The sequence below is a fragment of the Camellia sinensis genome, chromosome 13, assembly GCF_055761805.1.
Source record: "Camellia sinensis isolate YWXY chromosome 13, ASM5576180v1, whole genome shotgun sequence".
Classification (NCBI taxonomy): domain Eukaryota; kingdom Viridiplantae; phylum Streptophyta; class Magnoliopsida; order Ericales; family Theaceae; genus Camellia; species Camellia sinensis.
Genome location: NC_138973.1, coordinates 53,582,537 through 53,607,305, shown reverse-complemented (window position 1 = coordinate 53,607,305; position 24,769 = coordinate 53,582,537). Strand labels below are relative to the sequence as shown.

The following is a 24,769-nucleotide window of genomic DNA, read 5'->3' as shown; positions in this document are numbered from 1 at the left end:
TATTTCAAAATACTCGATTTCCTTCACACTTTCCAAAATCTCAAAATGGCATTTTGGTTTGTTCCCAATACATTCATTTCTATACATGCATGCCTTTAATAAAGGGAAGATAACAAATCATCAACATGTATACAATCAACCAATGAGCCAACTCGGCCCTCCAAAACTGTAACCATCCCAATCCATAACATACTCAGATACACTAAGACAATAACAAAAAAACACTGCTCTACCGGCTATATGCGCAGTAAGCTAAGGATACGTCTCCCGACAAATGACTAGCTACATTCTGCAGACACAAGCTGGAAGGTAATGGTACCTCATCCACATTCTCCAGAAACAGGCTGGAAGGTAATGGTACCTCGTCCACATTCTCCAAACACAGGCTGGAAGGTAATGGTACCTCGTCCACATTCGCCAGGCACTAGCTGGAGGGTAATGGTACCCCTCATTATAAGCGTGGTATGTAACATCAACCAACTCTACATGATAAGGTATAACCAACAGGCGTAATGCACACACATAGACTATCAAGATACATAAGCAATGTGTTAAAATATATGAACACATAGGCGTGTGTGGAGCACATCATCTATCTCCTCCCTAACAGTTGTACATGCATGATGCATCATAGCACTTCATTACAGACAAGGTCCAATCAACACAAGTGTAATGCATATTCGACAATTCAGCACAACCATGTTGTCCTCCACCGATGACCAAGGACAAAACCTCTAGATGCATGATTTTAATGCACCTATTGTAAAGACTCAACTCTCATGAAGTCTTAAACCCAACAATGCCACAAGTACGATAATTGCAAATTTACTTTCCCAAATATGTGTACACAACACTCATGATACCATACTCAACTCTTATGATTTTCCAAAACAAAATACTCTTTTCATTTCACAAAAACCGATTCCAGTCATTATAAAGCCATAGCCCAACCCGATTCATTACATTCATTTCAAAACAACCCCAAGGCCATAGTTAGTCCCTTAGGCATCAACACCTTCACCCAACTCATATATAAATAATAGAGATTTGCAAACATTGGTCAACTACCCTCCATTTTAATTTACCAAATCAAAATATAATTTAGGGCTTTTCCTTCTTTCACTAGAACATGCTATTTTACTCCCTAATTGGTGTAAAGAACAACTAATTACAATAAAACCATTTTCAAACAACCAACCCTAGGTTCCTCACATGATTTTCAACAAATCCAACATGAATTTGATTTTCATGCAATACAAAACTACCACATGTCTATCTATAGACGAAGTATTGGAAAAGAACAAGGAAATCCCTACCTTAAATGTAGAACCCAAGGAGAAGAAGAGCAAAACTCGGAAGTGCTCCAAACACCAAATTTCTCGGATCAAAATGTAGCCCTCAATGATCAACACACTTTTTGTAAAGGCCAAAGGGTAGGAGAACACTCTAACTAGATCAATCCCTAGAGAGAAGGTGGGTTTCTAGTGAGAGAGGCTCTCCAATGAAGTTTTAGAAAAGTAAGAGAGAGAGAGTGAGGATGTAAAAAGTGATTTAAAATAGCCTAGCTGCCAACTGATATACGACTCTCCCGCTCGAGCGGATAAAAGGACGCTCGAGCGTCAAGTACAAAAACTGGACCCACTCGAGTGCAAGAAGACCCGCTCGAGCGCCAAGACACAGGAACAAAACACACCCACTCGAGCGCAAAAACCAGTCCGCTCAAGCATAGATTCTCCTCTCTCAGTATCTTCATCGACAATGCTCTCCCCGCTCGAGCGCCAACAGACCCGCTTGAGCACGACCCGCTCGAGCGTTAGGAAACCCGCTTGAGCGTGAAAAACACACCTGTAGAAGTTTTGTAGAGGCAGGAAACACTGGAACTGTGAAAACCCCGCTCGAGTGCAAGAAGACCCGCTCGAGCGGACAACCAAAAAATCAAACTCCGCTCGAGCACAAAAGGACCCGCTCGAGCGTGCCACCAAAAATCTGGGCAACAAGGAATGGGACTAAGGCTCAACCAACCTGTTCGAAACATGCCTAACACATTCTAAAACTCAAATGTATGAAATCAAGGATGACAACAAGACATAAACAACCAACAACTCCACGGAACCGAGTCCGGAATATGATTAAAATTGGGAGGGGAAACCGGGATCGCTATAGTCTCCATAGAACCTCTACCATCGACTTTGCTGTAACCAAAATCAGTTGTAGTTGAAGTTATTGTAGAAGAGTTAAGTGACAAGCATTCCAAATTAGGCTACGATTCAGGCAAATTCAAGGGAGGCTCATTATGATTCATGAAAACCTGAACCACCTTTCTCATCTGAGGCTGGAGCATAAAATCTAGATGCAAACAAGTAAGCCCTACAACCAAACTCCTCTTCACTTCTTCCTCATCAAATTTCCCTTCAAGCAATCTATCCACGCAATCAAGCAATGCATCGACACCCTTTTCGTATAACGTCCATACGCTATCCACTAAACTATTCTCATCTATGATGCCTTTTGATCTCTTCCCATAACCCACTTCCAAAACCACCATTCCAAAGCTGTAAACATCAGACTCTGGGGTAGCCCTACCCGTGAAGCTAACCTCTGGCGCCAATTACCCTAGTGTCCCTACTATCCTGGTTGTGACCGAGGCTTCGTTTTGAAGTAGCCTGGCAAGGCCAAAGTCGACTATATGTTCATTGTATTGTGAATCCAACATGACATTGTTTGGCTTCACATCTCTATGTACAACAGGGTTGCCATACTCTTCAAGTAGATAAACTAATGCTGATGCTAATCCCAGCAATACCTTGTACCAGGTTGCCCAATCAAGGAAGGTGTTGTCCTTGTCGATGAAGCAGTCAAGGCTGCCATTAGGCATATATTCGTAAACTAGTAGGAGTTAGTCATGGTCATGGCACCAACCTTGGAGTTATTGTAAGTTTTTGTGCCTTAGGCGGTTAATAGTGCAGATTTCTGCTAAGTATTCCTTCTCACCTAGATTAGATAGAAAAATGGTTTTGATACGTGAACACATGATAACAATTTTCAAAAGAGCAATGCTATACATAATTTTATTTCAAATTAATATCAATAAAATAAAACATTAATTATAAATCAAATCTTAACAACAACAATCCAAGTCCTAAAACCAAAAATAAAAAAGAAAAAAGAAAAAAAGAGAGAGCTTAGGCTATAGAATATATAAACTTTCATCAGGTCAAAAAAAATGGGTATATTTTCAGGACAAGTCCTGGCAATACTTGGTAGTGGTAGCACTGCATTACCTAGTGGAGTATGAGTCCAATTAAAATGAATGCAGTGCTGTCAGTATTAATAAACGGGAAATGAAAAGCAAGCAAAACACTGCCAAAACCTCCAGTTCCCAACAAGTTGTCTTTGCTGAAGTTGCGAGTCGCCTTTGAAAGTTTCTTGTAAGGGAAGAGTTGTGGTCCATTTGCTGCTGCAATCATCACTTCAATATCTACTTTCCTTGCAAGCCCCTCTCTTTGAATTCTAAGAGCTCTAAGCATAAATGGTAAAGCCAATATTGCAAGAAACAACAGCCTAGAAATGACTGGAACAGCTACTTTCACTCCCAGGTTGTTTTCTGTCCCCAGAGATTTGTTTGGCAATTAAATGGATGTGAAGTTCCAAGCTAGAACTTGATGGGTTTCAGATAGAGTACCTATGTAAAGACCGAAGCAGGCTAGGTCAATTTTTATTTTCAAAATACGACATCAAATTTAATTGGAAATTTGGTGCTAAATCGGAATTAGACTAATCTCCCTCGTGTAATAAAGAAATTACAGTTTGCATTACAGTTTTGGCTTAACTCTTTGGCCAATACTGTTAGTCAATTGTTGGTTAAACGAATAAGAAATAATCATGTTGTCTGGTAGACTAAAAAATTTACTTTATTATGTTCAAATAATGATTTGTATTAAGCACTCATATTTTTATTTTTATGTATATATTATTGGGAAATAAGAATAATTAGGTAAATTCATTAGATACAAGGGAGAGTAATTGTTTAATTCGACATCAATATATACAGTGGCGGAGCTAGGAATTCAGTGAAGAAGGGGCACAAATTAATAACAATATTGATTTTATTTTTTCCTCATAATAAACAACAATGAGATATTACTAAACGTAAATATTAAGAATTTATTTGGATAGATGTAAATTTTAAATTAAAGGATTTGAGGTTAAATTTTATACAAATATTGTGGAGTAACTATTTTAGGTGGATTGAAAAATTAAAAAAGAAGATAAGTTGAGATAGAAATGATATATTTTAGTAGGGAAATTCTATAAAACACACCGCAAAAAAAAAAAAGTCTATCATATGTCGCAATTATAATCTTTGTGGTCTTTAGTTATGACACATTATAGTGTTGGATATATCTTCTTGTGGTTGTTATTTTAGTTATGATTGAAGAGGTCTTTGATTATACATCAAGTAATGATTCGTAATGACTCATTCTGATATTAGTTATGACTTATTGTAAAAATAGTTTTTGTGTGTGTGTGTGTGTGTTTTATAATTGAAGATGTGTTGTTTAGTTATAATTTATGTAGTAGTCATTTTAGTTATGAATGAAAATAATTTGGTTATGAAAATTTATAATATCAATATCATAAAGTAATAACTAGTATATGGTACACCCCTTTTGGAGGTGTATAATAGGACTTATTTTAGTAGGTTCATTGCAATTAGAAAGAAAATTTATAATAGAGAGACTATTATAATTTGAAGAAGGGATATTATTATAATTTTATAGAAGTTATATATAATATAATCTATATATATAGGGGTATCAATATAATTATCAAAACTTGAGGGAGGCACATGCCCCCTGGGCACACATTGCCTCCACTCCTGAGTATATATAATATAGGGGAAAATATAAATAAATTGTACTTTAAAAAAATAATTATTAATTCATGGAAAAATTTATAAAATTTGCCATTAATTTGAATTTTATTTTCAAAATACTCAATGGCATGTTATTCTCCCTATAACATTTAAAGACAATATATAATATTTAAGGACAATATATAGTAGTAATTTCACCACTTATAGTGATCCTGGTTTTGACCCGACCTTTATTATGTTCCGAACTCGGGTTCCGTGGTTGTATATTGTGTCTATGTCTTGTTTTCCTCTTTTAACTCTTTGAATTTGAGCTTTGGAATATGTTGGACGTGTTTGGAACAGGTTGGTTGTTACTTGGTTTAGATTGTTGTTGTCCAGATTTTGGCCTCTTCACTCAAGCGGGGCTTCTTGCACTCAAGCGAGCCTTGTGTAATTTTCTTCTTCACTCAAGCGAGAATTGAGAGTCCTCAGATCTCTCTCCTAGATGCAACTTCTCTAGGAAGGTGAAGTTCTTCACTCCAGCGAGGCTTCTTGCGCTCGAGCGAGTCTTGTGAAATTGCTTCTTTGCTCGAGCAAGGTTTTTTTGCGCTCGAGCGAGCATGTGCGTCTATGGTAGACCTAAAGCTTTGCATTCTGTGCTTGAGCGAAGCTTCTTACGCTCGAGCAAGGTCACTTATTATGTCTGGTCACTCGAATGACAACTCTTTCGCTTGAGCAAAGAACACGTATATCAGTTCGCAGCAGGGTCTTTTTACATCACTTTTTGATTTCATTTCTTCCCAAAACCCTAATCCGGCACACTCTCTCTCTAAAGCTCTCTCTCTGTCTCTCTCTCTCTCTACAAATACTTCAAGATCCAAGCACCTCTCAAGCCTAGTCCCTTTGTTAAAGAGTTAGAGTATCTTGTGGGCTTCCTCTTGATCCGAACAAAACCGAGTTTGGAGCAATTTTTGAAGTTCTTCTTCATTTCCTTTAGGCTTCTACTCTTGAGGTAAGGATATTCTACTCTTTGGTATGGCTTTTAACCTAGGCATTTGTCATTTTGTATAAATGATAGAGTTTGGGAAGATTTGGGTGAAGCTAGGGTTTGGATTTGAATTTTGAAAGAGGGGTTTTGTATATTTAGCTTTCATATATGTAGATAAGGGCTTGCTTATGATGTTATATGAAAATAAATGGTGGGGTTGGGTTTTGAGTATGATATTGGGAAAAAGGGGAAAATTTTGCCCTAATTTGTGTTAAAGAACTATTTTGAATAAACAATGAAATTGATGTGGGAAATATGAAATTGGAAGGGTGTATAATTGAATGGCGTAGTTGGATTTGTTGAATCACTAATTTCCCCATATATATGTATATATATATTTTTAGGTACATTGGAAAATAATTTCCCCATATGTTTTTATTACTCTTTTTACAATTAGAGTTCTAATTCTCACTCTCTCCCATCCTCTCACTATTGCAACGGCGATTTGCGATGGCAATAATCTAACGGCAACAAGATTGTGACTATCGATCAAAAACGCGCAATTAATCATAACCAAAACATGGAAATTGTGATAACCCAACCCGTATTATGCTTAATTATACACGTATTTACGTGTTTAATATGAATTTGTAAGTTAAGTATGTAATTATGTGATTTTGGATTTTATATCTATTGAATGTAGGAAAATTTGTTACAATTAGAAGTTTGAATAGAAAATTATAAGCCTTAGAGGCGTGATAAACCAAAACCGACTTCATATGTGTGAGTAGCATGATTTTTAGAGCCTATAGTGAAATTTCGTAAAATTACGATTTGTAATGTTTTAATTAGCCTATATTATATATCTCTCTCTAGTTCTTGAGTTCATCATTTATTTTTTTAGGGGAGAGCTTTGCTAGAGAGAGAAGAAGAGGAGAAGCTAGAGTTTTGGTGGAGATTCAAGGGGCAGACCCTAGATTTGAGCCAATGTATGAAAATTTACTTGGAATTCTTGTATACAACTCATTTATTGCTTGAAAACATATAGAGATTTGAAGATTTAAAACCCTTTGGGGTTAGGGTTTTGGGTTATGTGTTTATTTGAGCTAAACTAAGAAATGGGAACTTGAATGTTTTGATTTTACATGGTTGGAGTTCAATCTTGTGAATAATGTAAGAAAGAAACCCTAGATAATTCATGAAAACAAGATTTGTTGAAAGATTGCTCATGGATCATGTATTTTGAATTTCTTTATGTAATGTATGAAATTGTGAAAAGATGAGACCATGAAATTATTGTTGATACAAGATTGATATGTTTAATGAGGGATTACACTTGTATCATGCTTAGTTATCATGTTTTTGAGTTGTTCTTACATGAATTTGGGCTTGGAAATGAGTTTAGGAAGTTTGCATCTTTGAACCATTTTCGGACTGTCTGATTTTGCCCAGACCGCACGAGTGGCCACGGGCACTGCACGAGCGGAACATGAAGAAAAAAAGGGGGTTTAATTCTGCTCCTTGGGCGCTCGAGCGGTCGGTTTTTCCGCTCGGGCGGATTTGGGCCGCACGAGCGGTGAAGACTTCCGCACGTGCGAAACCCCTGTTTCAGCCCAACTTCAAAAAGGCATATCTCCTTCATCCTAACTCCGTTTTAGATGATTCTTGAGCCTAAATTCAAGCCTCGAAAGTCTAGTTTCCAATGCTGGTGGTCTCACATCCAAATTCTAAATACACAAATAGATATGTTCAAATTAGTGAAGGTTGTTCACTTTCTTTCTAGCCATTTCATGCTATTTCCTCTCCTAACTCAGTTTCCTTTCGTTTCTTGCTATTTTCCTCGACACAAATTATGACCCATTGAGGTCTATTGAGTTTAGAACCCACAAAAATAATTGGTTAAAGAGAAAAGTAAGGAATTGATTTATTTGGTTAAAAAAAGATTAAGTGAAGTAGATTTGATCAAGACAGTGATTCTATGTTCCGATATGTTGTGTCGTGCGCATTGTGTTTGCAGGTCATGATTCGAGGACCGGTCAACGATTTCTGGAAATCACTGTGAGTAATAGTAGAGAAAATATATGTTTTCATTATTTATTTTGATTTATGTACGACATGATCTTCTAAATATCATATTTTGTCAAAATCCACAAGCTTCAAAGGAATGTGAAATGAGTTATGAAGAAGAAATGTGAATTGTTCTAATATGATATGGTGGGCCCAAGGTATAGCGATCCCGATTTTCCCCGTCATGTATTGTGTTCCGGACTTAGGTTCCATGGTTGTTTGTTGTTGTCTATATCTTGTTTCCATCCTTTAATTCCTTGTATTTGAGTTTTGCGATGTGTTGGGTAAGTTTGAAACAAGTTGGTTGGGTGTTGGAACAAATGGTTGCTGTCCAGAATTTGGCATCTTTGCTTGATCAAGGCTTCTTGCGCTCAAGCGAGCTTTCTGTGGTGTGTCCCTTCGCTCGAGCAAGCATTTTTGTGCTCGAGCGTGCGTTTGCGTCTTTGAAAAACCTGAAGGTTGGTATTCTTTGCTCGAGCAAGGCTTTTGTCGCATGAGCGAGCGAGCCCTATGTTTTGTATTCCTTTGCTTAAGAGAGAACTCTTGCACTCGAGCGTGTGTCTGGGTTGCAGACCTAAAGCTTTGCATTGTTCGTTCGAGCGAGGCTTCTTGCGCTCGAGCGAGGTCCATCGTTGTGTCTAGTCGCTCGAGCGACAAGTCCTTCTCTCGAGCGAGCTTCGCATATATCAGATTGCAGCAGCGTGATTTTAAACACTTTTTCATCTCCTCTTTCACTCCAAACCCTAGGTCTGACTCTCTCTCTCTCTCTACACACTCATTCTCTCTACAAAATACACTTGTTCTAGAGGTTCTCTACCCTAGTCCCTTTGTTAAAAAGGTAGAGCTTTGCGTGGGCTACGTTTTGATCCGAAAAACCTTGGATCTGGAGTACTTTCAAGTTTCTTCTTCTTCTCCTTTGGGGCCCTAACTTTGAGGTAGGGATAAACTACTCCTTCTTATGAGTTTTAACATAAATGCTAGTCATTTTGTATAAATGGTGAGATTTGAAATTTTGGGAAGTTGGGGTTTGAAATTTGAAATGTTTGAAAGAGGGGTTTTCCATGTTTGGGTTCCATTGTGTATATGAGGTCTTGATAATGGAAATAATTATGTAAAATGAAAGAAATTTGGCCTTGATTGCCAATTTTGAGAAAGGGAGAATAATGCCCTAATTTGAGCTATATAAATTATTTGTGTAAATTATGAAACATTGGGGAAATATGAAATTGGTTTGGAAATTATGGAATTGGGAAAACATGAGATTGAATGGTGTAGTTGGATTGATAAATCACTCACCTGTGGAAAATGTAGTAATTTATCTATTTGGTAAATTTATTTATCTGTTCATAAATAACTGTTTTTGGCTATCGGTGAAGGATAGCCATAAATGTTGTAGAATCGCATGATGATTAGGTAAACTCAAACTAATCAATTGGAATATATCATTGAATATGACGGTTGGAATAACACATTGAAAATGTGCATTATTTGATCATTGTATATGATAAAGTGTTTAAATACATTGCATATGTATCTTGGTTTGGGAGGAGATAGGGAATGTACTCCACGGTTTGGGAGAAGATAGGGGATGTACTCCATGGTTCGGGAGGAAATAGGGGATGTACTCCATTATTTGGGAGGAGATAGGGGATGGACTCCATTGACAATTAAGTTGGCCGGAGTGTCTAGGGTGAAAGTCCCAAAACCTTATATACATTTGAATGATGTTGATGATTGAAGTGTTGATAATATGAGTTGTAGTCTCATTTTGAATTGTTGATGAATTGAAGTGTTGTTTCCTTTACGAGCTGCAGTCTCATTTGAATTACTTGGATAAACGAACCATGTCAATAAAGTGAATTAGAAATAGAAATGAAACCGGGTTGAAAGATGAATATCAATGACGATGGGTTATAGAAATGGTGTAAATCGATGTATAAGTGTTGAACATTTATCAGATGCTAATGTTTTAGTTATTTCTCATATTTGGTTTAGCATATCTCTACTGGGCTTTGGCTCATCCTTCTTGGGACACCATTTTCAAGTACAGGGGACATGCCACCTCCACAGTCTTAGCTTGGGAGGTTTAGGGGTTGAAGGCTTCGTTTTTTGTTATTTTGTTTTGTTGTTTAAAATGTAAATTCAGGCCGAGGGCTTTGTGTGTAAAGAGTTAGAACTCTTCTTTTGTTATATCCAAGTGATACTTGGAAAGATGTAAGACCGTGGGGCATTCTTTTCTTATTAACATGTGCTATCCTTTGTAAGAATACTCTGATGAATGAAAATGTGTTATTTCTTTATGGTTATGGATCTTATGTATGATTGCCATTATGTCTATTTTTGAGGGCATTACACAAGGTCGTTCCGTTTATCCATTCCGTTTATGCTATGACATGATATGAATTGTTCAGTCTTTAAGACCTACTGATTTCTGGTATGGAACGAAGTATTGTACGGAACTAAGTGCTACTGTGGGAGTCACCTCTAGAGTCCGTACGAGTCACCTCTTGGGTCCATAGATACCAATATGATTGGGCCTGAGGCCACTTGTTAATTGATTGGGCCTGAGATCGCTTGTTAATTGATTGGGCTTGAGGCCACTTGATAAATAATTGGGCCCGAGGCCGCTTGATAAATAATTGGGCCCGAGGCCGCTTGTTAAATAATTGGGCCCGAGGCTGCTTGTTAAATAATTGGGCCTGAGGCCGCTTGTTATATGATTGGGCCCAAGGCCGCTTGATATATGATTGGGCCCGAGGCCACTTGTTATATGCTTGGGGCTAAGGCCGCTTGGTTTATATGATTATGGATATTGAGAGAACCTTATGATCATCTACTTACACTGTTTTACTATATTATTACTCATTGAGCTTCGCTCATCCAATTTTATGCATGCACATGTAGGTGATCAGCAGCATGGAGCACACCCCTAGAGTCAGCTTTAGGAGCCTTTTGTGACCCAATCGAGTCATGCCTCCAAGATGGAGTTTTGTCTTGGCTCACATCACACTTTAACCATATTATGTTATGCTTTCATAGTCTTGGGTTGTAAACATTATGTACAATTTTTCTCTGGCTCTTATACTTTTGATGGGCATGTATATGTATTATTCTGTTACATGGTTAACTCTATGATTTTGCTCATGATTGGCACAGCTCAATGAACTTCTCTTTGTTATATGCTTCCGTTTATGGCCCCATTAGCATAAATATTATGTATGATCGTTTGAGGCCTTCGGTAATCTACGGATTACTGGCCGGTTATGACCCAAACTTTTAGGCACAGGTTTGGGTCATGACAGAAATTGAAGACAAAAATGTACAAAATTTCAATTAAGGTGATCACTAGTTAAGATGAAAATTGGGAAATCCAATAAAACAATTGTAGGAGATATTGAAATAAGAAAATTTATTCAATAAATGTAAATAAAAAAGAAAAAGAAAAAAAGAAGAAGATGGAAATGAGAGCAATAACCCACCTTTAGATTATCGAAGATCAATTAATAAAGAAGAGAAGGAGATACATAAAATTAAAAAAAAAATTAAAAAAGAAGATGAATTTTTTTTTATAGGAATATATTTTTTCTAAATAAATTTAAAACATTCTAAATGTACATAAAATTTGATAAGAATAATGTGACAATGTCAATTAATGTGTATTTGATTTTGTTGTTGAGCCAAATAAAATAAAATAACATTGAATGTATATTTAGCTTTGGTTGTAAATCTTTAAAAAAAAAAAAAAAAAGGTCAAGTTAGGTTGGGGAAAATCCATATCCATTAGGAGATGGGGAGGGTAGTACCTATGGGGAATGGAGAATGGGAAAAAATAATTATAAGGGAATGGGTACGGGAATTAATATCCACTCCATTAACTCCCATTGTCATCCCTAGTGAAAACGTATGGAGAAATTATTTTCCGATGTACCTAAAAAAAAAAATTCTGGGGAAGTTAGTGGGTACCCATCCCCAGTGGAGATTTAAAGAACATCACTTACCCTACCCGACAGACAAGAAAAAAAAAGAAAAACCCATGTATTTGGATTGAGTCTCCATAGATACCCACATGATAAGTTATCCATTACCATCCTTAATTTCTACCAACTTCTCCAAATTCACATGTTGTATCCATCAAAATTTTGCCTATATAAGCAAATGTTTGCTAGATGTTTTGATATGGATAAGACTGAATGAAAAGTGATATATACTCTCATAATTCTAATTATTTGCTATTTTCTTTAGCTCTCATTTTCTCTTTTATTGCTTTAAGTTTATAACATCTTTAAATTTCAGTTATTAGTTACGGTATTTTCCCAAAAACGCCAACTACTACCCCATTCACAATAGTCACCTCGCTAATCAACTTGTCCAGTGTCGAGATGGAGATTCGAGAGGAACGGAGCCAATAGCCAGAGGGATGCTATGGCGAGATCATCATGCTGGCCCCTGACAAACAAAGAGAAATAAGTGCGAGAATGTTTCAGCAAACATGTACCGATGCATTGAGATCTTCTCTTCTCAAAATATTCGTGGGCAACCACGACACCAACCTTGTATTGAAGCCTTATAACTTCATCGATTACTCGAGGATCAAATTCAGGAGGGGGACTGATCAGAATGCAGAGCAAATCTTTATTAGAGGGGTTAGGGACACATCCTCTTTCTTGTATAGGTTCAAGCTGAGTCTCTTTCCGTTCCAATCTCTTTCTCTTTAAAAGATGGTTATTTGTTTTTGACTATGCTTTGCCCTTGTTTTGATCTCGTCTTAGGGGCTTGCGTTTTCTTGTGGGAAGGAACAACTTCGATGGTGAGCCAGAAGTATGAGGATCCTCTAGAGTTTCTTCTCTAGAGTGATCTCCTAGAGTGATCCATCGGACGGTTGAGATTTTCCCTGACAAAAACAACGTCGTTTTTTTATGTAATTTGAAAAAAAAAATTCAGATTTCAAAACAGAGAGAAGGGCTGAAAGAAGAGAGAGAGAGAGAGAGAGAGAGAAGGGCTGAGAGAAGGAGATAAGAGGAGGACGTCGCCGGCATGGCTCCGCTACTGCCCTGGAGATCTGGAAGATCTTCTGTCAAGGCCTTCGCCTTCGTCTTCGATCTCTTCCGCCGCTGCCGCCACTCCAACACCTTTGGTTCAATCGCATTGGCAAACCACAGATCCGTCGACGAGCTGAACCCTAGTGAAGCCTCTTTCTTTTTGTTCTATAACACAAACACCCACCTGTTTATTGATGTAAAATTATGGAGTTGATATGATCAATGTTTATGATCAATGTTGTTTTTATTTCCTGTTCTATAACACAAACACCCACCTATTTATTGGATTTTTTTTCCTCACTCAAATGAATAGTATATTGTTTATTTCCTGTTATGATCAATGTTTATTATTTATTGTTTATGATCAATGTTTATTGTTTATTTCTTGTTCTAAACCTTAAAACCAAATGAATCCTTCAGATATACAATGCTCTGTTTTAATTTCCTGTTCTAAACTTGATTTGGGTTTTTTTTGGGGGTTTATTTCTATTTCCTGTTCTAAACTTTTCTTTTTGTTTCACTCAAATGGATAGTATATATCATGGACCATGCTCTATTTTTTTTTCTTCAAACAGACACACTTTTTTTTTTTTCTTTTTTGCTGACCAAGCATTTTTTCAAACAGTTTTTTCCAACAGATTTCATAGTTATCTTCCGGCGATGGATGGAGGCAAAGGGGTGGGGGAAAGGATGGTTGGCTGGAGGAGGGTTGGGAAGCAATTGGCGGCAGTCGGTGAGGGTGGGAGACCAGGTGGCCGCCACCTCTGAGGAGGAGGGGTTTGGCCATGGAATCTCTATCTTCCCTCTTCTCATTATGTTCAAGTTTTTTATTTATTTATTTCCTCACCAAAACGACGTCGTTTTGGTGAGAGATTGATCTCAACCCTTAAATCCATTAGTGGGATAGGTGTCACACCCATCTCCTTTACTGCAAGAGATCACTCTCGTTTTGGTGAGAGATTGATCTCAACCCTTAAATCCATTAGTGGGATAGGTGTCACACCCATCTCCTTTACTGCAAGAGATCACTCTAGAGGGATCACTCCAGAGGATCCTCACGCGAGCCAGAACCCATCAATTCAGTCCCGGAACCTGATCGATCACCATCATGTACCCATTTTTTAAAACTTTTCTTTGTCTATATGTGTGAATTTAGTTTAATTGATGTTTCGTTTTATAAACTCTTGTTTAATGTCAAGAAAAAAAATAAAAATCTCTCTTCCAATTTCAGTTTTCCTTGGGAATATTAGGTGAGAAAATATTTGTTACTTTTTGTTTGGAAGGGTAAGATTATCTCCAACACTTCACTAATTTTTTTATCTAATTTGATTCAAAATTTAAGTAAAAAGTTTGATTTGAAATGAATTGCTTCAATCATTTCATCAATTTTTCATCAAAATCTTTTTAAATATTTTTTTGTATCCCAAATTTCACATTTCATCAATTTTAATGAAAAAAAATTATTTCCAATTCTTCTTTTAAATTTTCATAAAATTCAAATTTGACGAGTTTTCAATTTGATTAAAAAAAGAAAAAAGAAAAAAAAAGGGCTCTCCCTTGATTTGATGAACATTTAATAAAAAATGAAGATGATTTTTGAACATTTTTTTTCATCAAATTTAAATTTCATGAAATAAAAAATGAAAAATGCTTTGTGAACATATCCAACACACTAGGCATATAATGGTTGTTAGCTAAAATGCCTAATATTTTTATTATTTTTTTCTTAATTCCAACACACCAAGCTTGTAATTAAGCATTTTGTCTTGAGCCAAATTCATTAGCTAAATTAGTTAGCCTTCAAAGCCTTGGGAAAATATCTTTGACTCTTATGATTTTTTTTCCTTCATCTTTATTGCTAATTATTGTTGATATAGCATTTCATAAAATAAATAATATTTGAATAAATAAATAAAATAAATAGCAGTGTTGGTGGATAAATTTGAATTAATAGATAGGCAAAATAAAATGTATATTTTAGTTTCTTTATATAGTTTTTCATCAAAATATCTTTTTTTTTTAAAAAAATTGTTGAATGATTTGATTCATTCTTGATTTAATGAAACAATTCTTTCTTTCTTAATTTAATTCAAATTTGATAAAATGATTGAAGCATATTTTTAGACATTTTTTCATAAAATTTTAAAAATAAAATGATGAAAAAATGGAGATGCTCTATAAAAGTAAAGTAAAATAAAGATATTAATGGTGATTTGTTTTGGTTTTTTTGTTTCATCTTTTACCTGTTTTACCAATGGATGGTATTAAGGACAGCGACAAGGATTTAATAAAGAAAGTCAATGATACATTCTTATCTTTTTTTCGTTAGGTAGGTTCGGTTGATTCGATTTTGAAAAAAAAAAATAGTATTAATTGACTATATATGATTTTGTAAAATTTTAAAGTAAATTAGTTATAAAAATTATAAAATCAAATCAGACCCAACCATTCAGAGTCGGTTCAATTATGATAGTTTTTTTTTTTTTTTTTTCTTTAACCTACCATCAAGAAACCATTCAGACTCGATTCAATCATGACATTTTTGTAGAAAATTAGACCTACAACCAAGAAACCATAGTTCAATATTGTTTAACAATTAACAACTAGCAAAAGATTTATTGTTCAGTTCAACAATTAACAACTAGCTAAAAATAATATTGTTCAACAATTAATTACTAAACTGTCATGCCAATAAAAATTACAAAACTAAAATTGAAGCAAGGCTAAATCAGATTTGCATCAAAACTACAAGATAAAATGGGTAAATTACACTGACCTCTCCTAAAGTTTAAAGAAAATATAGCAAGTTTCACAATATTAACATAATTATAGTAAACTCCGTTAAAGTCTTAATTTATATAAAATATTTAGATATATTTTCATCAATAATTCGTTAGTTAAATAGACAAAAAATGATCTTGCAATCTCTTTTATACTAAAATATGTATTATTTTTTTCATATTTATCTTGTATCTTCATAGTATCTGCATTAATTTTGGTCTATATATTCTTACTAAAAAGGAAATTGGTATAATTTATATTAAAACTATGAGACAAGTAGTATTTTTTTAAAAAATCTTAGGGAAGATTAGTATAATTTACTCAAATAAAATTTTAGTAAATAAGCCCATTGCAACATTATCAGCCCAATTCAACAAACTTTAATTAGGGCTAGTTTGAGAATTAATTATTTTAGCAACTTCTTAACTTTTTACAAAAAAAAAAAAATAGAGCCGGTGATGTGACAATTTTTGATTTTTTTGATTAAAACAACTTATTGATAATTGAGACCTTAGTTAATGGGTCCATTGTAGTACTTCGGAGTTCATGACTACAAATTTAAAAAACTGAATGCGATTAATTATGTTTAACAGTCTTGTTAACAAGTGTTTTTAAGGCACAAGTAAATGATAAAAAATTTGAAGAATATAAGGCACTTTTCACTAAATTCAATGCATTTTCACTGACATCAATATATTTTTTAATATTTTTACATATTTTCAAAACACTTTATACACACTTACCAACATTAAACAATGTATAAAGGGCTTTCGTTAACATTTGCCAATTATTTGGTATATGCTGATTTAATAGCTTAAAGTTATAAGGGAGTTAATTATAGTGAATGCGATTGCAGATTAAATAAAATAATAATAATAATGTTACTGATTGAGAAAGTGTATTTTTATTTTTATTTTTGATTTAATGTCGTTGTAGATGGCTGGGACAGATGAAGCCGTGGAAATGTTTTAGATGTGATTCTAAGTGCAGCTGAAGTCATGTTATTATATTTTTGTAAATCTACATTATAGTTTTTGGTTAAATTACATTTTTTTTTTATCTTTATAATTTGGCTTAAATTTTATTTTATTATTTTAACTTAAATAATATTAAATCTAAACTCTAAGTTCAGTTTTAATTTGATCATTCTGTTCAAATGAGACATGTATCATTCACATGATTTATACATATACAAAAAAGAAAAAAAGAATAATAACAATAATTTGAACAGAACGATCAAAATAAAATAAAATTTAAAGCTTAGAAATATTATTCAAATTAAACTTCAAGAATAAAAGTAGAATTTTAGACAAATTATAGAGATGAAAGGTGTGATTTACCAAATGCTTTTTTGTTTGACAATACTAGTGTTTAATGGTGGTGATGTCTGTAACGGCTGCAACTAGTGTTTTTTTTTTTTTTTTTAGTTGGGTGAGTTATAAGATACATATATGGCACCCCTTAAAATAAATTAGTGGGTATGTCCATTCGATAGGTGTGCTATTAAATCTGTAAAATATAAATTTTGATTTTGATTTTGATTTTAAAATGTATATGTTGTGTATTGTTGTAGCAGTAAAAGATGTTTTTTTCTTCAATCTAATGTTATGAGTTCAAGCCCTATTTACTTTATCAAATAGTTTTTATTTTTTTGTTTTAAATAACTATTATAGGGGTATTTTGGAAAAATTCAGAATATGAGACATATTTGTGTCTACACCATGAGAAGCTTTTACATATTAATAGTAACGAAAATAGTAGTGAGTCTGTGCTCACTTGATGAAAGTACTATTAAATTTGTAAAATATATATATATATATTGTGGGCTGATGTGTAACAACCCTCACTTCATCTTAGTCATGCTCTCATGCAGTTATATAATTTTGTCTTGTTAAGCTTGCATTTCAAATCTTGCCTTTGTTTTGCTTAAGTGTTACTGCATACTTTGTTCCTTGCTTGGTGTGAGTTTAGCCGACGTCATCCTAAGCATGGGTCGAACCTTTGAATCTTTTATACCTAGGACTATCTTGGAATCTTTTGGTTAACCTCCACTCGCACCTTGGCATATTGGCCGAGATGTCACTATCTAGGCCGAGGTGTTCATCACCAAGGCCGAAATGTGTATTATCTAGGCCGAGATGTTACCTTTGCACCTAGTGATCTTATTCCTAGATTGGTATGGCCTAGACCGAGGTGTGGCACAACTAAGTCAAGTGTTGTCCTTCCTAGCTGAGATCATTGAGACCGTACTTGTCGAAGCCTTTTCCTTAGTCGAGATCGTTACCTGCCGGAGTGCCTATGCCATCTTGCTTGTTGAGCACACTTTGTCATAGTCTTGTCTTTTCACTCAGTCACCTTTTTTAGAAGAGCCAACCAGCCGATGCCACGTGTCCCAGCAGAGGGTTAAGTCAGTGAGATGTTGAGAAACACATCATTTTGTATCATATCCTTGTCTTTTAGAGAGAGAGAGGCTCTAAGAAGAAGAAGGAGGAGTTCTTAGAGAGGGAATAGATTTCCAAGCTTGATCTTCACACCTTGAGCCGTTAGATTCGTGTCTTGAGGCCTTGGATCCTTGCTTGGAATCCCCACACCTGAAGAACTATGTAAGTGGTATTTTTAATAAAGTTATGTTATAAAGTTTTGATAAAGCTTTGTGTAACAAGCCCGCGGGGGACCTCGCTACAGCTCGGACTCGATTTTTGTAGTCACGGTTCTAAATCTGAACCAAAGAGTCCAAATCCGGCAAATCGTTTTGAGAAAACAGATTTTTTGAAAGAAGTGCCAAACATGGACTGCTTTGCCAGATACAGAGTCGCCACCTAAATATTTTATTTTGGGAAATTTAGGAAACCCTGACTCGGTGCCAAAAGGCCACGTGTCCGTCATCACCAAAGTTGCCTCGGCTCGGGAACTTGGGTACGATTGGGGAAGGTCACTTCGTGAGCACCCCCGCTCGCCCGATCAAAGATCGGCCTCTACTAACCATGATATCTATTTTTGAAAACATTGTGAGTTCTTATTCCGGTTATTAGCCTAGGTTACTATGTGATGCGCACAGCATACAAGTATAGACTGGGTCGCCTGAATTGGAACAAGACATTTCATGTTTATTTTTGAAAGATGGTTTGCTACTCGCAAGTAGGCTTAAAATGAAGATTTTGCCACCCTCGGGTGGGCTTAGAAAAGATGGTTTTGCCACTATCTAGTGGGCTTAAAACACACACTTGATGAATTATTCCAATTCAAATAACCCAACCTTCACCCACAGGCACTCAAGCAGTTATATCACATAAGCATATTGCACTCCAAGCCAAAATAGAAACTACATTAGAAATCATGCATGATCCTAAGTATACAAAAATGCCTAATGCAACACATGAAAAAATGCAACTATAGCAGGCTCGGCTATTCTAAACATGGCATATGGAATGCTACAGCTAACATGTATTCAATTTGGAATTGAAAATACAATGCAGTTAGTATGATGCGCCGAGCCCGGTGCATGCAAAACAGATGAATGAATGCAAACATGCTATCATACTGTATGCTAATTGAAATATGCCCTAATCTAACCACCATAAGCGGATAAATAAAAGGGAGAAAGACGTGGGGTTGGAAGACATACAACACACACACGCACACTTATTACAGTTATGCCCTCTCTCGGAGGGTCCGAATAAATATACAGTCCCGAATAAAAGAATATTACAGTCCAAATGTTACAGTCCAAATAATGTACAAATCCCTAATTAATTAATCAAATTAACTAAGAAAGCTGTAAAACTGGCATGCAAGCCAAGGACTGCCTTGCTTCTTGATGAATGATGCATGTCCGGGTTGTCTTGCGCGGAAATCCACCGGGATGCCCCAATTAGCCTCTGTTTAGCAGTTATTCTTGGAAAGCGTGCCAAGTCCCGAAAAGTTGTTGATTCTTCATTTTGCTGCAACAGAGAACAGGAAAGGGGCATAGCAATGTATTTTCACAAATATATGCATGTCTCGATCCTCGCGCCACCAATCACGCATACCAAGGCATGATGGCCGAGGAGTCGAATTGCACAACTCAATATAGAATGAATGCACATGAAAACACAACAAGACCTAACTCCATCAGGGATGATCCGGAGTGTCGGTGACTGGGGAATTGAGACACATTCCGTCACTCGGAGTACGAAATGCATCTCGTTTCCCGTGCCCAGGCTAACTCCTATTCCGAACACGATGCAATATGCATGGCATGCACGAAATGCAACTAGGATACAATCCTAACATACAGAATGCTATGGAATGAGATGCCTCGAAATGCGTGCACACGGGCACGCAAACTGAGAAAATGCATGAATGCGATCTAAGATACAACCTAGTATGCACAATGCTATGAAAATGAGATGCCTCGAAATGCGTGCACACGGGCACGCAAACCAAGGAAATGCATGAATGCGATCTAAGATACAACCTTGTATACACAATGCTATGAAAATGAGATGCCTCAAAATGCGTGCACACGGGCACGCAAACCGAGAAAATGACAGAATACGATCAAAGATACAACCTAGTATGCACTATGCTGTAAAAATGAGATGCCTCGAAATGCGTGCACACGGGCACGCAAACCGAGGCAATGGCAGAATGCGATCTAATGGCATGGAAATGGCATATAGAATGCAACATGGACTTATACTAACATGAGAGAGCCTCAGCCGCACTCACATAAGAGGCCGATGGATGAAAATGAAGTGCCTCGAAATGCGTGCACACGGGCACGCAAACCGAGGCAATGGCATACGCAATGCAATATGGCTAAAATGGCATATAGAAGGCAACATGGACTTATACTAACATGAGAGAGCCTCAGCCACACTCACATAGGATGCCGGTGGATGAAAATGAAGTGCCTCGAAGTGCGTGCACACAGGCACGCAAACCGAGGCAATGGCATACGCAATGCAAATGACATGAAAACATGATATGGGCTTATAGCAACATGAGAGAGCCTCAGCCACACTCACATAGGATGCCGGTGGATGAAAATGAAGTGCCTCGAAGTGCGTGCACACGGGCACGCAAACCGAGACAATGGCATACGCAATGCAATAGCATGGAAATGATATGCAAACATACTACTGGAATTTCAGCACTGAAATGTGGGGAAAATAGCCCCGAAATGAGGCGAAAGCACACCCGATGCAAGGAATCTCTCCCGAAATGCAAATTAGGCGCATAGAATGAACTACAGCTATACAAAGCATGCATAATTGGTACATGAGATGAAAAGACAGAAGCAAGGCAGCCTCAAAATAAGCATTTTTACAGTACAAATCGTGGCCAAACAGCAAGCAAAGATAGGGCAACAATGGCATGCAAAAATGGCCCTAAACATGAGATTATGAAGCAACTCACAGCTGCTAACTCCAAATAGGTTAGGACCCTTTAACAACATTGAAGAAGGACCAAAAATATGCATATTTACAGAACTGTAAAAACTCCAAAAACAATCATAGACAAGGCTAAGTTCTTATGCAAGAAAAAGGGCCAAAAGGTGGCCAAAGAAGCAAGTGGTATATGCAATGCCCAAAATGAAAAATTCCCTTCTACAACATTGAAGAGGGACCAAAAATAAGCATATTTTAAGAACTGTAAAAACTCCAAAACAGAATACAAACATGCTAAAAATGCAATGCAAAATGAGGCTCAAAAGGTGGCTATAGCACAAAGTATGCAAAGCATTCACCAAACAGCCAAAGACCCTTAATGAAACATATTAAGAAGGTCAAACTAAGACTATCTCTAGGCCTGTAAATCGTCCAAAAATGGAAGCATAATGGGTTGCCAAAGCATGCAAGAAAATGGCATTCAAGGAGGATATTGAAGCAAGTGCAATATGGAGGGCTCAAACAGGGTTGAGCCCTTAATGAAACAAGAAAATAAGCTCAAAAAAATGACCTTTTCAGTTTTGGTCGGAGCTCAAATCAATAAGCATGCATGGCTTAGAGATGGTGCAAAAATGGGCTAGAAAAGAGGGCAATTGGACTTACCTTTGAAGACCACCACTCTTGTTGCTTCTTGGACCAGATTTGGTGACTCTAAGCTGCTGGAATCCCCTCCTTTGCTGCTGGAATTGAGTGGTGATGGTAGAGCTTGATGATGATGAAGAAATGGAGCCCAAAACTTGAAGGAAATGGGGTGATATGTATCTATATCCTCCAAGCAACTCTTGTAACCCTCTTTCTTGAGTTGAGAGGCCAGCAAAATGTGCAAGAGAGGGAGAGGGGAGTCTAGGCAAAAGTGGTGTGAAATGAGCCTTTTTGTTCCCCCACAAAATATCCCCTGGATATAGATATTTTCTGGGGGAAACAGCTGTACAGCTGTAAAGTGCATCACACAAGGAATATGGCCGGCCCATTATTTTTGCTGCAGGTGGCCAGCCGGCCACCTCCCCTAGCCGGCCGGCCAAGGGTCAAAGAGGTCAAGAGTAATTAGTGGCCGGCCACCTTATATTAGGGTCTTCCCATGTCTCCTCATCACAACCCTGTGGTTCGAATTTGGAAATTCTAAAACAGGAGAGAGAACAAGCCAATTTTAAGAGGGGTTCAAAAGGGTCAAAAGGAATTAATGGCCGGCCATATGATATTAGGATCCTCCCATGTGTGTACAACACAAATATGTGGTTCAAAGCTCAAGAAAAAGGGCCCAGATTGTTCAACATTGGCTCGGAAGGAGGAGTTCAAAAGGGTCAATTGGATTTTCTGGCCGGCCATGAACTTTTAGGGTCCTCCCATGTGTGTACATCACAAATATGTGGTGGGGTTGAAGAAAGTAGCTCCAAAGTGTTCAACATTAGCCCGGAAGTGTGAAAAACGGGCATCGGAGGGCGTCGGAGGATATATAACTGGTTGCTGCAACAATTACTGGCCTCCCACCCTTCTACGGCCTTCCCAGTGATAAAACAGAGGTACCTGCCAAAAATGAACGAAAACCGTTGCAAAACGAATGTTCGGGGGGCAAAACGCGCAGTTCGGGGTCCCGAAAATGGGCTGTTAAGCACCGAAAGTGGCATTCAGCCACGAAGTGGGTTTCTCAGACCCCAGTGTCCCTCAAAAGGGAGTAGAAAGGAAGTATGCCAAAAACCGGGGCAAATGGAGATGGTTAGGCGGTCCCGAATCAAGGCACACGGCCAACGATTCCAAAGAACCGGAAACCGGACTCCGAAATGGGCAAAATGGCCTGCGGCCACCAAATGTATCCCACGGCCACTGAGAGATGGTCTACAGGACCTCTCCCTCCCCTCGGGAAAAGAAACAGCAAAAACCGAGCCTGGTTCGCAAACCGAGGCAAGGTACAAAAGAAGGTTCGGGAGTCAGGAGGCAGGGCTCACAGCCGAGACTCTAAGACTTCTGAACGAGCGCGATATGCAACATCACCAAGCACTCAATTGGTGATGTCTGAGTCTTAAGGTCGGTCAAAAATGGGGTGTCTACAGTTGCCCCTCTTTGACAGAACTCGGAAGTCATAACAATGACGGGAGTGAGTGTCAAAGCCCAGAGACGACCCATTTTTGACAAGGCCAAAGACTTAGACAAACGTACAAGATAAACAGAGATATACCCGCAGGCGTGCCCGCAGGCAAAAGGGGGCAAAATGCAAAATGATTTTGAAGATTGGACTTATACGCTGCGCGAAGCCGGTTTTGAAAGTTGGACTTATACGCTACGCGAAGCCGGTTTTGAAAGTTGGACTTATACGCTACGCGAAGCCGGTTATCACTCATGATCATGCAAAGAGAGCTGTAATGAAGCAATTATGCGAAATAAATGCAACATTTTATGCAAGTGCTAGGCAAGCAAGTAAACTCGAGCCAAACTACACCTCGTGCAGAAAGGATGTAAGAAAATTATGGAATTCTCACTGCAAATACAGTGTGCATGTGTGATAGATACACAGAGCGAACATGTGATTGATACACAAAAAGGTGAACACAAAGTATAATAGATGCACTAAGTGAACAAGTATGATAGATACACAAAGCGAGAGTGTGTGATTGATACACAAAAAGGTGAGCACAAAGCGTGATAGATGCACTAAGTGAGCAAAGCGAGTGTGTGATAGATACACTATTTGAGCAAAGTGTAATTGATATACAAGGGTGAAGTGAGCAAAGTGTGATGGATACACACTAAAGGTGAACACAAAGTGTGATAGATGCACTTAGTGAACAAAGTATGATTGATATACTAAATGTGAACACGTAGTGTGATAGATGCACTCTAGTGAACAAGTATGATGGATATACTAAAAGGGAACACAAAGTGTGATAGATGCACTTGGTGAACAAGTATGATGGATATACTAAAAGCGAACACAAAGTGTGATAGATGCACTTAGTGAGCAAAGTATGATTGATATACTGAATGTGAACACGAAGTGTGATAGATGCACTTAGTGAGCAAAGTATGATTGATATACTGAATGTGAACACGAAGTGTGATAGATGCACTTAGTGAGCAAAGTATGATTGATATACTGAAAGTGAACATGAAGTGTGATAGATGCACTTAGTGAGCAAAGTATGATTGATATACTGAAAGTGAACACGAAGTGTGATAGATGCACTTAGTGAGCAAAGTATGATTGATATACTGAATGTGAACACGAAGTGTGATAGATGCACTTAGTGAGCAAAGTATGATTGATATACTGAATGTGAACACGAAGTGTGATAGATGCACTTAGTGAGCAAAGTATGATTGATATACTGAATGTGAACACGAAGTGTGATAGATGCACTTAGTGAGCAAAGTATGATTGATATACTGAAAGTGAACACGAAGTGTGATAGATACACAATGTGAGCAAAGTATGATTGATATACTGGAAGTGAACACAAAGTGTGATAGATGCACAATGTAAGCAAAGTATGATTGATATACTAAATGAACGAAGTGTGATTGATACACTAAATGTGAATAAGGTGTGATTGATACACTAAATGAATGATCTTAAACGGAACTTCTTTGAATGAACCGTACATACAATATCGTG

The 24,769-nt window shown here is 37.1% G+C and overlaps 1 protein-coding gene across 1 annotated transcript; it reads right to left on the bottom strand.

The window, feature by feature from the left end:
- Positions 1–2,260: 2,260 nt before the first annotated feature.
- On the bottom strand, positions 2,261–2,875 carry LOC114271296 (putative L-type lectin-domain containing receptor kinase S.7). The gene is made up of 2 exons (XM_028212920.2): positions 2,664–2,875; positions 2,261–2,579 (listed from the first exon to the last, which is right to left on the bottom strand). The coding sequence occupies exons 1-2, from the start codon at positions 2,873–2,875 to the stop codon at positions 2,261–2,263; spliced, it is 531 nt and encodes a 176-aa protein (XP_028068721.2).
- Positions 2,876–24,769: the final 21,894 nt, after the last annotated feature.

Excerpts from the sequence above, each read along its gene's own strand:
- LOC114271296 (XM_028212920.2), bottom strand. The coding sequence starts at position 2,875 with ATGCCTAATGGCAGCCTTGACTGCTTCATCGACAAGGACAACACCTTC. Across the intron at positions 2,580-2,663 it reads GTCGACTTTGGCCTTGCCAG|GGCTACCCCAGAGTCTGATG; the intron begins GCTACTTCAAAA and ends CTTCACGGGTAG.